This window comes from Corvus cornix, chromosome 1A (assembly GCF_000738735.6).
Source record: "Corvus cornix cornix isolate S_Up_H32 chromosome 1A, ASM73873v5, whole genome shotgun sequence".
Classification (NCBI taxonomy): Eukaryota; Metazoa; Chordata; class Aves; order Passeriformes; family Corvidae; genus Corvus; species Corvus cornix.
In genome coordinates, this window is record NC_047057.1 from 959,619 (window position 1) to 972,499 (window position 12,881).

The 12,881-nt window shown below is 54.2% G+C and overlaps 2 protein-coding genes across 4 annotated transcripts in view; both read right to left on the bottom strand.

Moving 5' to 3' along the window:
* Nucleotides 1–1,692: 1,692 nt before the first annotated feature.
* Nucleotides 1,693–2,769, bottom strand: LOC104695950 (calmodulin, striated muscle). Its single transcript, XM_010410016.4, has 2 exons — nt 2,079–2,769; nt 1,693–1,935 (listed from the first exon to the last, which is right to left on the bottom strand). Exon 1 carries the CDS (start codon nt 2,562–2,564, stop codon nt 2,115–2,117), a length of 450 nt encoding a protein of 149 aa, XP_010408318.1. The 5' UTR covers nt 2,565–2,769; the 3' UTR covers nt 1,693–1,935; nt 2,079–2,114.
* Nucleotides 2,770–7,425: 4,656 nt separating this feature from the next.
* Nucleotides 7,426–12,881, bottom strand: part of NET1 (neuroepithelial cell transforming 1) — a 46,327-nt gene continuing 40,871 nt past the window's right edge. For all 3 annotated transcript variants that reach the window (XM_039570656.1, XM_019292252.3, XM_039570657.1), the window contains 7 exons: nt 12,088–12,150; nt 11,575–11,671; nt 11,391–11,467; nt 10,719–10,976; nt 10,309–10,479; nt 9,361–9,547; nt 7,426–9,171 (listed from right to left, as the gene is read on the bottom strand). In XM_039570656.1, coding sequence (XP_039426590.1) covers nt 8,780–9,171; nt 9,361–9,547; nt 10,309–10,479; nt 10,719–10,976; nt 11,391–11,467; nt 11,575–11,671; nt 12,088–12,150 — 1,245 coding nt within the window. In that variant the 3' untranslated portion in view covers nt 7,426–8,779. The remainder of the gene's footprint in view (nt 9,172–9,360; nt 9,548–10,308; nt 10,480–10,718; nt 10,977–11,390; nt 11,468–11,574; nt 11,672–12,087; nt 12,151–12,881) is intronic.

The window sequence follows — 12,881 nt, forward strand, 5'->3', positions numbered from 1 at the left end:
GGTGATCCACACGTCCCACCCTACACCCACCCCAGGTCCCACCCCAGCTGATTCCCCATGCTCCATTCCAGGGGATCCCTCGTCTGCCATTCCACGTGGTCCCCTCCCAGATCCCATCCTGGATGATGTTCCAGATCCCATCCCAGGTGCTCCCTACCCCAGATCCCACACAGGGATGTTCCCCCAGGACATCCCCACCCCTTTTCCACACCAGATGATCCATCCCAGGTGATTCCTATCCCAGTTCCCACATCGGATGATCCCAAGGTCCCATTCCAGGGGATCCCTATCCCAGATTCCACATCAGCCTCCCCCAGGACCCTTCCCAGGGGATCCCTATCCCACATCCCACCCTTCAATCCCCATCCCCAGGCGCAGGGAACATCCTGACCAGGTTTTAAGGTGGGAAATTGGGACACGGAGGGATAAGGGAGAGACCAGGGATCCTCCGAACTTCCCGGGCTCCGAGTGCATCCCCTGGGCCTCAATTAATCCAATTATTATCCAACACCAGATGGAAATCCATTGGTCATGGATCTGCCGGCCTGGATCCTGCAATTCCATCAGCTCCTTCCCCTCTAGAGGCACAATTTGGGCCCGAAAACCTGGATTTGGGAAACAAAATCCCAAACCACGTCCATCCATGTGTCCATCCCAACTTGTGCTGGTGGGAACCTTCCCACTGCTCTCCCGAGCACCAAATTCAGGGAAAAGTGGGAAAACATGGATAAACTTCCTGCTTTGTTGATGGAGCTGCCGGGCCAGGATCCAGCCTCCCGTTCGGGATCATCATTAGGAAAAACCATCCCGGGATAAGCAGAGCGGAAAAAACGCTCTGGAAATTAAACAACCCAAAAATAGAAGGAGAAAAAAAGGTCAGGCCTAAAAATACCAGGATTGGTTTGGAGCTGGAACCTGGCATTAAATAAATAAATAATCCTGGTTTGGGGAAGGACTAATTTTAGCCGCCCCATTACAACAGCCCGGCGTGACCCGCTCACTCTGGAATTTTTTCTGGCTGGATTTTGCTGGATTTGGGGATTGGACTTTGCAGAGCTCTCATCCTGGGAGCGTGAGGGAGAGGGAAGGTGCTGGGAGGGAGCGTGGGCGTGCTCGGCTCTGCCAGCACCTGCCCGGTTTTCCCGGGAAAACAAGTGGGACTGCCAAAGTTCCCAGCCCCAGGGATGGGCTGGAAGTGGGGGTGAAGTCGTGGCGGATCCGAAGTTCCTCACGGAGCAGCTCGGCCCCGTTTGCTCGTTAGTGACGGAGCATTGATTAATCCTTCAGATTCTGTTGTGGAGGGAACGATCCCATCCCAGGATTGCCCCTGTTTGTGGGGAAACTGAGTCACGGGAGTTTGGGAGGGCCAGGAAAGGTGAATCCTGCTCTGCTCAGCTTTGGGATGGATTAGGGATAAATCCGGCTGCCAACTCTTAGCTTGGAGGAGGGAAAAGGGCCCTGAGACCCTGGGGGTGGAGACAGATCCCAAAATGATGGGATTTGGGATGGGGACAGCCACATCCTGGTGTCCAGCACCCACTGGGGCATCTTTCCAGCTTGTCGGGAAAAGGGGTGGAATGGGAAGAGGATGGAGATGAGGAAGGGCTTGAGCCTGACCGGGATGATTTGAGGGAATATTTTTCAGCAGGGATCCCAAGGAGAAGCCAAATGAGGCACTGGCAGCCACCAGGATGTGGGGGGGACGTTTTTTTATTGGACTCGGGGATGTCAGGGAATATTCAGTGGAATCTCTATGGACACAAGACGTGCATCCCATGGGGACCCCAAATCCATCTGCAGCCCAGGCGGGATGCCCGCATCCAATGCAGGCGCTGCTTGGTGATGCTCCAACTGGGATAAAAGAGGATTTTTCCAGCTTGGAGAAGGTGGGAGGGGATGGAGGGGATGGGGGAGGACCACCACAACCTCTGTTGCCTACGGGAAAAAAAATGAAGGAAAAATTAAAAAAAAAAAGCACCGCAAACATTGATTTTTCCAACCTCCAACACAAGGTGGCCGGGATGGGGGACACCCAAGATCTGGGGATTTTCCGTGGATACGACATCCCAGGGAGTTACCTGTGGAACAGAGCTGGAGGTGGGTGATGGAGGGCGTCACTTCTCCGTCATCATCCTCACGAACTCCTCGTAGTTGACCTGCCCGTCGTTGTTGCAGTCGGCCTCCTTGATCATCTCGTCCACCTCCTCGTCCGTCAGCTTCTCCCCCAGGTTGGTCATGACGTGCCGCAGCTCGGCCGCGCTGATGTAGCCGTTCCCATCCTTATCAAAAACCCGGAAAGCCTCCCGGATCTCCTCCTCGCTGTCCGTGTCCCTCATCTTCCTGGCCATCAGCGACAGGAACTCCGGGAAGTCGATGGTGCCGCTGCCGTCGGCGTCCACCTCGCCCACCATGTCCTGCAGCTCGGCCTCGGTGGGGTTCTGGCCCAGCGAGCGCATGACGGTGCCCAGCTCCTTGGTGGTGATGCAGCCGTCCCCGTCGCGGTCGAAGAGGGAAAACGCTTCCTTGAATTCCGCGATTTTCTCCTCCGACAGCCGCTCGGCCATGGCGCTTCCCGCGAGCACGCGGCTCTGTCCCGGCACGCCGAGGTGCCAGCGGGGAGGAGGAGACGGGGCCTCCTCCCTCCGGATGAGCAGCAGCAGCAGCAGGAGGAGGAGGAGGAGGCAGGAGCTGGGAGATGTGGGAGAGGCTCAGCAGGAATGGGAATGGATCAGGAAGTTTTGGGAGCCAGCGGAGTGACCCAACCCCCGTGGCCACGCTGGCTCTCGTCCCGCTGCTCCCACGGTGCCGTTTCACGGGGCCAGCTCCCAACAGAGCCCTAATTAAGGGATTTGGGCTGTGGCTCCGTGGTTTCGGGGGGAGGCAGCAGTGGGGGTGACACACGGGATTTCTCCCTGTTTTAGGGATATTTTGGAGGGGGTTGGAGCTGTGCAAAGGAGTTGGAGGGGTCCCCCCCAGCCTCCCCAGCCCCAGGTGGTGCTGGCGGCGCATCAAAGCCGCCGAGGGAGGATCCCCCGGTGCAGGTCCCGGCAGATCCCGGTTACTCAGAGCTGCCGGGACCCTGAGTCAGCTCTGGGGCCGCCTCCGGGGTCGGACCCGGGGCAGGGCGGTGGGGCTGGACCGGGGAGGGGTGTGGGGTCCTGCCCTGTTAGTCAGGGGTGAGCTGAGAGTGCTCCCCATTGTAAGGTTGGTTTTACTCATCTCTTACTCAGGGAGTAAAGGAGGGGACAGTGACAAATGAGGGGGAGTTTGTCCATCCATCCATCCATCCATCCATCCATCCATCCATCCATCCATCCATCCCTCCCTCCCTCCCTCATCCCCACATGGGATCTGGAGGATCATCCCCGTGTGGGATCTGGGGTAGGGAGCACCTGGGATGGGATCTGGAACATCATCCAGGATGGGATCTGGGAGGGGACCACGTGGAATGGCAGACGAGGGATCCCCTGGAATGGAGCATGGGGAATCAGCTGGGGTGGGACCTGGGGTGGGTGTAGGGTGGGACGTGTGGATCACCTGGATTGGGATGTGAGCTGCGGGGATCTCTTGGAATGCAACTCGAGGGGAAATCTCCTGGATCCAGCCTGTGGCAGCTGATCCCACCTCCACCCCTGCCAATCTCCCACCGCTCTTCCATGGATTTTCCAACAACAAATCCACCGAGGGCTCCAGCGCCACCCAAACCCAGGGGTCCAACTCTGCCCCCATGGCTCCCCTTTCCCTGCTCACCTGGACACCGTTTTTCCCCTAAAATGGAATTTTTAAGGAGAAAAGCAGCTCAGGAGCCCCCCAGCAGCCCCCATCGGAGATGTTTCAGCTCCAGTCCTGTGGAATCCATCCCAAATTCTTCTCATTCCCTTTAATTTTAGCAGCCCGGGATGTTTCCATCCTGTTTCAACAACGAGGCTTTGCAAACACTCAAATTAAACGTGGGGGAAACATCCATCCATCCATTCATCCGTCACCCATCCATCCATCCCTCCCTCTGTCCATCCCTCATCCATCCCTCCATCCCTCCACCCATCCATCCCCACAACAGTCCAGTGACCTTCACCACCCAGATTAACGAGTCACTGGAGCAGGAAGTTCCACAGCAGAAGACAATTTGACTTTCTCATGCAAGGAAAATCGGCACCAGTTTATCCCAGTTTAACCCAGTGAGGAATTCGAGCTGTGGGATTTGGAGGGAAGGCCACAACCCAAAGCCCAGCCCATGGGACAACTGAGGGACACATGAGGAATGGGATCAGTCTGGGAGGGAATCACCTTCCTGGGGAAAGCCTCCCAGGGAAAAAGCTCTGGGCGTGTGGAATGCTGCAATTCCCGGGAGGAATTGTGGGAGCCGTGCTGGGAACCTGTCTGGTGAGAGGTTTCGGGGAGGGGAGGCCCTGGCAGCTCCTCTTGTGCAAGAGCTGCTCCCTAATTGTCTGATTGCCCACACTGCTGTTCTGCTCCAGCTTTAATTAGATCCAATCAAAACTGCCGTGGAAGAGCCAAGGGGAGGCAGAGCTGGCTTGGATCTGGCTGAGAAAAGCGAATCCCGACAGATCACCGGGGGTTTGGAAGCCTGGGAGGATTCAGGTGTTGGTTCAAACTATGGGGGAGGGGTTTGAGCTCGAATGAGGGGGGGATTTGGGGTCCCTGGGCCATCTGGCTGAGGGGGGAGGGGCTGGGATGTCCAGGGTGGCCCTTGGTGCTGAGCAAAGCTGGAATTGCTGCTTCCTTCTCCATGAAATTCCTGGGACCAGCACCCACTGCTGGCACCCATCATCTCCCATTTCATCCCATCCCCATGACCAGCACCCATCATCTGCCATCCCATTCCATCCCACAGATCCCATCCCATCCCATTCTATTCCATCCCCGTGACCAGCACCCATTGCTGACACCATCATCTCCCATTCCATGGATCCCATCCCACCCCATTACATCCCCGTGACCAGCACCCATGACCTCTCATCCCATTCCATCCCAATGACCAGCACCCATCATTTCCCCATGACCTCTCCATGACCACAACCCATTGCCAGCACCCATCCCATCCCATCCCATCCCATCCCATCCCATCCCATCCCATCCCATCCCATCCCATCCCATCCCATCCCCATGACCAGCACCCACTGTCATCACACGTCACCTCTGCATCACCTCTCCATCACCAGCACCCATCCTATTCCCACAACCAGCACTGTCCCATCCCATCCCATCCCGTCCCATCCCATCCCCTCCATCTTTGGGAGAAGGTCAGAGCCTGCCCTTGATTTTAGCTCTGTTTAACTGTGCCTCATTTATCAGGATAAATATCCCAACAAAACTTCCTGCTGGCCCATAAAATCCCGTAATTTATGGCCTAATCCTATTTACAGCATCTGAGGTGGGCTGTGGGGTAGGACAGGGAAAAGGAGACCACCCTGGTGGGATCAGGAGCACGCAGCTGCTGCTCCCGGCTTTTTGGCAGCTCGATTTCCCGGGATGTCTCCACCTGGAGCTGGAAAAGTTGGTGCTTTGATGCAGGAGGGCCCTGTTAAAGCCTCACACGGAGTTTTCCAGGCGCGGTGTCTGGTTTTGAGGGGCCTAATCCAGGAATGGGGGAAAAACTCTCCCAGTCCAGAAGGTGAAATCTTCCAGCTGGATTCTCCCGAGGCGGCGCGGCTGTGAAGGCCAGCCCAGATGTGCACAGATGTGTCTGGGGTTGCAGCTGCAGACAGGGCAGGGGGGTGTGGGAGGGGGATGAATTCATGGAAAAAGGGAAAGTTGGAGGCGGGGAAGGAAACGGCTCCGACAGGGAAAGCTCCGTGGGGCCCCCCGTCCCTGCACGAGCCCAGATTGATCCCAGGAGCGTCTGTGGGGATGGGCAGGAATCTCCACAAATCCCAGCATAAACTACGCTGAGGTTTAGCGTGGAAAATGGGATTTTGGAGAGGATGAGCTCAGGGTTGATCCCAGAACGGCTGCAAGGGGCTCCGGGGGCTGTTGGAGTGAAATTTGGGAGTTGGTGGCTTGTGGTTTGCTTCACACTTTGCTTCCTTGGAGGTTCCCAAATCCAAGGGCAAACTGAAGGGCAGCTCCTAAAGCTGGAGCAAAGGGACCCTGATCCCAGATGTCCCCATGCTGGAGAAGAGGCTGGGATTGGGATGCTGGGAATTCTTGGAGAGGAATCTGCCCCACAGTGACCCTGCCTCTGATCCCGGCTCCGGGAAGGTGCCACCTGGAAACCCGGGAGGCGTCGGCTCCCAGGAGCTGGGTGGATCCCCGGAGGCAAACACGGATCCGGGGAGCTGCTTACCCAGGGCAGAGCTGCCACACATCCATGGGCACGGACACAGGGATGGCACCACGCAGGATGCAGGAGCTCCTCGGGGCTCAGGTTCCCCCTCTGCCCTTGGGAATTTTATCCTGCTGTATCCCAGGGTTCCACACCCACGGGATAGGGGGGTCTCAGCTCGGCAGAGCGATGGAGAGAGCCGGCCGGGATCCCATGGAATTCAGCATGGGAGGAATCCAGGGGAAGCCTGGATTGTTTAGTCTGGAGAAGTGAGGGCTGAGACGGCTGCACATTCCTGCCGGAGGGATGGAGCAGGGACAGGAACCACCAGGAGTCAGGGAATTACTTCTAAGGGAAATTAAAGATTTTTGGCTGATTTGCCATTGGCTGCAGGATGAGGAGACAAAGATTCAGCCCAGCCTCACTCGGGGAGGGCAAGCAGACGATCCATGGGATTTCTTCTCCCTGTCACTGACACGTTTTTTGCAGGAGGAGCCATTTTTCCAGCTTCCCCCTGCTCGGGAAGGGCTGAATTCCCTCTGGATCAAATCAGCTTCACAGGTCAGAGCTCAGCTGTAGATCCTATCCCTAAAAACCCGAGCTGCTCCTTCCCTCCCGGGGGCGCAGCGACAGCCTGGAGCCGGGATCGCTCTCCCCGGGAGCTGTGGTGCCTGGACACCCTTGGACCAGGTGAAGCCACAGGTTTTTGGGAAAGCTGGGAAGACTGGATGGGTTTATCCTGGTACAACAACCAGGTGCTCTCTGGAAACTTCCCGGGAATCAGCCCAGCAGGATCCCCCTTCCCAAGGATCCTCAAGGATTTCACATTTCCTAAATGAGGACCCTTCCACTGCTGGGGGCGGATCATTTTCCGTGGGGGAGGAGAATCCCACTGCTCCCTTTTCCCAAGAAACTGAGGAGAATCCATAAACTGTCAGCTGCTGGCTCGTGTCCTGCCTGGATACAGTGGAATAACGACAGGACATGGAACTGGACAAGGCTGGCTTGTCCTGCCTGGACATGCAGGAATCACGGCAGGACAGGGGTTCCTCGGAGCAGATCCGCATTGATCCGGAGCCGACGGCAGCTCCCGAGCACGGACACGTCCCTCCCTCCCAGGCAGGACTCGGATGAGGAAGGAGAGAGGCCGTCAGGAATTTAATGGAACTTGGCACTGGAAACTGTACAACATTTACAGAGAACCACACGCTGTGTCTATGTACACCCTCTGCCCGTTCCCAAAGCTCCTGGCCGGACACGGGACAGGCACTGACAACCCCTGATGCGGAGTCACCGCTCCCCAGTCCTGGATGTCAGCTCACAGGGATTGCAGGATGCCACTCCCCAGTCCTGGATCTTAGGGATGGAAGGATCGCTGTCCAAGGATGGGGCCACCCCGTTGTGCTCAGAGCTGTCACCACTTCGTTTCCCAAGCTGGATCTTTCCCTGGATTTTTCCCTGGATCTTTGGACCACTAGGAGATGGCAGTGCTGCCCCTCTTGAGTATTTACAACCACTCCCTCTCCCTCTCCTCTCCAACAATTCCTCTCCTCTACCTTTCTACCACATGCAAGAACCCCTTGGTTGCCTCCAAGTCCTGCTTCCCGTTGGGAAGCTTTTCATTTCCAAAAGGCAACAAAACCACGGAATCTACCTTCACTCCCTGCTATCCCCTCTACTCACTGCTCCCCAAACCCTTTTACAACGTGCCTACAACCTTCCTACACCCTGGAGTAAAGCAGTTCTCTTTCAGTAGTGTCTCCTTCCAGCCCATGGATTGCTCCAGGGTGACGCGAGGGACGGTTGGGATGTCACCCCTCGGAGCATGAAGGATCAAGTACTTGAAAGGAAATGCCAAGTCTGAGCAACAAAAATACAAAAATAAAAAACCAACCAACCGAAGGAAACAAAAAATAACCCCAAAAAGCCCAATCCCAAACTCAAAACTAATAAAAAAATTAAATAGTTGGCAGGATAGGAGAGCGAGACTGAGGAATGTACAAAGGACACGCGGAGATCAAAGATTCCAGTAGGTGAATTGAGAACCTGTTGAACTTGGGGTCTGCTTTTTTTAGGATTTTTTCCTCTTTAATCATGCAAATTTGCAGGAATTCCCAGAACCACACACCAGTGTGACTTCAGGTGTTGAGTCCTTTAAAGGACTTTTGCAGTGTTGATCAAAACTGCCTGCTGCTGCCCAAAATTCCACTTTATTTTTTTTCCAGCCTCCACCACGGCTGTGTGAAACTTTCAGGACCCCCGACTTGCTCTTCAGATCTGGCACAAGGGTTTTGGAAATCCCTCATGGATTTGAAGTGTAAAAACAGACCCCAGTTCAACAGTAATCGAACACCAGTAGCTGCCATTCCAATATAAACCCAGGATCTGATCCGCGGAGCGGCTCCGAAGGCGCTCCCGGTACAAAAATGTACACGGAATTATTTATAAATTAACAGTTTTCCCCCAGGGTGCCACTGGGGCTCCTCTTTTTCCTTACACCAGTGTTTCTTTCCGCTTCCCACTGAGCTGCTTCTCCCTGGATTTTCTGTGCCCGGATGAGGTTCTGTGGGATTTCACCCCTTTGGCTTCTTCCGAGTCCAGGACGGAGCCGCACTCGGCCGCGCTCTCATCCAGCTCCATCTCGGATATTCCCGACCGGCGCTTCTGGGCTGGGATGTTGGGCACGGAGGGGTTGTTCTCCTCCGACTCCTCGCTCAGCTCCGGCAGCTCCTTGAGCTCGGAGGCGGGAATGTTCCTCTGGAATGGGGCGATGGCGGTGCGGATGCAGTTCACCCACTGCTGCTTGTGGAAGACATCGTTGGCCTGCAGCGTGTGGGACTGGCCCAGGCTGGGATCTTGGAAACGGACTCGGAAAATGTTTTTGGCTGGAGATAAACAGAGGGAAGAGCAGATCAGACCCGAGCTGATATTTACAGATTCCATTGGTAGGTTTGAAATCCCAACAAACCCCCCCCACCAAATCCCAAAATCCAGCAGAGACACAAAGATGTCTCCTTATCCAAGCCCCAGCTGGAAGTTCATGGCCACCATGGATGAGATGGTTGGATCAATACCTTTATCAGAATTTCCAAAAGCTCCTCGGAAGGAGCCTCCCATTTTGACATCTCCATCCTGGAGGTCTTCAAGGAGCAGCTCCTGGACAGGGATGGGCTGGCGGTACACCTGGAATGCCTGGCGCTCGTTCCGGCTCACCGGCCGTGTCAGCACCAGGATGTCTTGGAAGAGGAAGACGTAGAGCTTCTGGAAGGGAAAACATTCCAATATGCACTCTGAATTCCATGAGGTCACACATCCTGTGGGATTCAAGGCCACCTTATCTGCAGTTTCACCCACAGTAACTTCTGGAGTCTCCTGTGACAATGCCAAGGTCTGGCGCACACCAGGGATTACATCAGCAGCTTTATTGTTTTATGGATCCCTAGAAAGGGAATTATCATTCCCAGATGCAAGGGATAGGACTAGGAGCGATATCTTTCCTGAGAGCATGGAATGCCTCGTGCAGGAGTAAAACAGCCAAACGAAACAACAACAAAAAAACCCCAATCAACAAAGAAAACATGAAAAGATAGGAGGTTTAAATCAGGACAAAAGGCAGCAAAGCCTGGATCCAGTGGGTGGGAGAGAAACTCCAGGCAGCCCAGCCCAAAGCCAAACAGGCTTTTGCAGGAACCCTTTTGTTTGGAAAAGCCAGGGCTCCTAATGGGGAATGTCAGAGCACCTGGAAGTAAACAGAGGCAGGAAATCCCTCGGGATGGAGAGCACTTTCTATGGGCACTCCGTGCTAATTATTTTCCAGCTTCCCAAAGCCGACTGTGAAGCTGTCAGCAGGAAACTCTCCCTTACACCCCGAAATGAGGCTGCCACCAAGGGATTTCTACTCTGCTTTTTTATCCAATGTCTAAACTATCCCTAAGGACGGAAGCTCCCAGTCCTGCTCCAAGAGTTTAAACCAGCTCTGAGGGAAGGTTTGGGAATTAATGAGTAAAAAATGAGGGGCTTACATGTCCATTTTTATTCTTCAGCTCCCCGTGGCACAGCAAAGCTTTGCTGCCTTCAATCCTTGGATCCTTCTGCTTCTCATCCAGGTATTCCAGCTTGTCAATGTAATACTGGCACTCGGACTCGCCCTTCTTCAGGTTGATATCAGAGAGGACTCCTTGGATTATGGATATCTAAAAACCCAAACAAATGATTCAGAGTGATTAATTGCTTTCCTGCGTGACCTCTCCTCGTGCTCCTTCACAACTCCAAAGGATGCAATCCATACGGATTGATCCCTCATTTTCCCTCTCACAGATCTGTGCCCCCAAGAAAAACCCCCAGGGAAGTGCTGAGGGCTTAAGGAACATTTCTGGAGCTCCCAAATAAAATCCTTAGTCTGAACAAGCAGAAGGAAATCAGGAGTACTCACGGCTTCTTCCAGAATGTGGATATCGGGATGGTCTTTGGGAGTGTGCCTCAGGATCTCCTTGAGGAGCAGGGGGTATTTGACCAGGCGGCTCCGAGGGATGTCCAGGAAGCTCCAGAGGTCCAGCTTGCGGCTGAAGGGAGACTCCAGGCAGCGCTGCAGGAAATCCTGGACTCTCCTGTCCTGCTTCTTCTGATCCAGGAGTGCTTTGGCTGCCAGCTGATTACTGCAGTAGCCTTTGTAGGCGTGGAGTCTTGGTAGCTGCAGGGAACAGAGGAGATTTAGGAGTCAGATTCCCTGTGGGAAAAGCAGATGTCACTACCAAGTCAAACTCACGGAATTCTACAGCCCTCACCGGGATGTTTTGCCCAATATAAAAAGCTAAGGAAGGATCTTGTGAGGAGAACAAGCACATGGAGCCTTTGAAGCTCCCAATGGTTTGGATTTGCAGGGATAACTCTCCCAGGAGACACAGACATTTCAACCATAAATCAGCACATCATTCCACGTCTCCGGGATGAAATCAGGGCCCATTCCAGCCACCAGAATCCCATTGTTCCCAGCATTGCCAGAATTTCCCTTCCAATCTTGAACTGAGCGCCACAAAAACCCCAGAGCTTTGCAAATTCCGGCTTTAAACGTTCTCTAAGCTCAGATTCCAAGTTCTGAACTCACCCACTTCACAAGGATGGGCCCAATCTGCTCCACTGTTCCATCTGGTTTCGTTGCTTCTCCCAAACTTGCCAGTAAGTCTGGAATGGAAACAGAGAAAGAGGAATTGCAGCAATGCCCCAGCGAGTAACAGGAGAAAGCAGAAGGGTTAAATCCTAGTGAGCACAAACCAGCCAGCTGCTCTTACCTTCGTGCAGAGGAATGTAGGAATCCAAGTCCCCAAAGATGTGGGTGAGCTCCTCCTCAGACATGATGGAGAGTTTCAGCATGGGATCGTGGTAGGCCTGTCAAATCAAATATATCCAAATCTATTCAAATCTCCCAGGCCCCAAAGCTGATGATTTACATCTGAGGGGATCTATCAGGTGCAGGAAGTGAAGCCAACACAAAGGGTAAAATTGACTTGATGCTACAAGATTCCCCTCCATGTGGTATGGAAGACTTAAACGAAAAGGATTTTCCTGCCTGAACTATTCCCAGCTGGGAGAGGGAGTCCCCAGGCAGTTCTGCACAATCCTTTTATGGCTGGGTTTGGTGCAATCACACCAGTGCTGTCCCAGTGCTCACGTCAGCTCTCTGGGCCAGCTTTCAAACTGGGGATTCTGGGGCTGATAAAGCTCCCACGTAATGCCTGCAGGTGCAAAGAAACCTCATTGTTCTCTGGAATGTCGTCACTGACTGCAGGAAAAATCCCACTCACCTTTCTGGCCAGCTTCAGGTCTTCAATGAGGTCCTGCTCTCCCCTGGACATTTCATATATGGCCTGGGAAGAAGGGGATAAAGCATCCTGAGTTACTTTTAATCCCAGTCTTTCTCAGGAAGAGCCTTCCAGCTCCCATAATGTACAGCCTGCCCTGAATAGGGCTTTGGCCACCCCAATCACTCGGTGGCACCAGGGCATGACAACCCTGAGTAAATCTGCTTTCCTAGCCCTGAGAAAGCAGCTTTGCTTCCAACTGTGTGAAAGCCCTGACACCCCTGCACAAGCCAAATTAAATATTAGAGCCTTTTAAATCACTGCTTTTACCCAGGCAAGGCTGAAAACACAAAACCCCGAAACTGCAGAGGTCAAATCCCAGGCGGCTTCCGGCGGCTTCTGTGCCGTCTCCAGAAGATTTGTCTAAGAACTCCAGGAAAAAGGCAAGCCAAGGCCTTGCTGTTTGGCTTCCAACCAATTGTCAGGAGCTTTAGGAGAAAGACAGCTGGCTCTGTGAGGAACCTGCCGTTGGGGCGGCTGCGGAGCAGCCAGCGGGGCCGGGGTTGGGATTTCAGGAATGCCGAGCACCCCCATGGAAAGTTTGGCATCTCTGAAGGGTCAGAGTGGGGAGATAAATTCCCCAGTGACTCCAGAGAGGAATCCACCTTTTCCCATGTCTGCTGCAGACATAAATCTTAGCTTTAGGTGCATGGGAAGATGCAGCCCCCCCAAAGGTTGTTACTGCTTTCCCAGCCAGGGCAGACACAAAGCCAAGGCTGCCTTTCCCGACCCCGTTT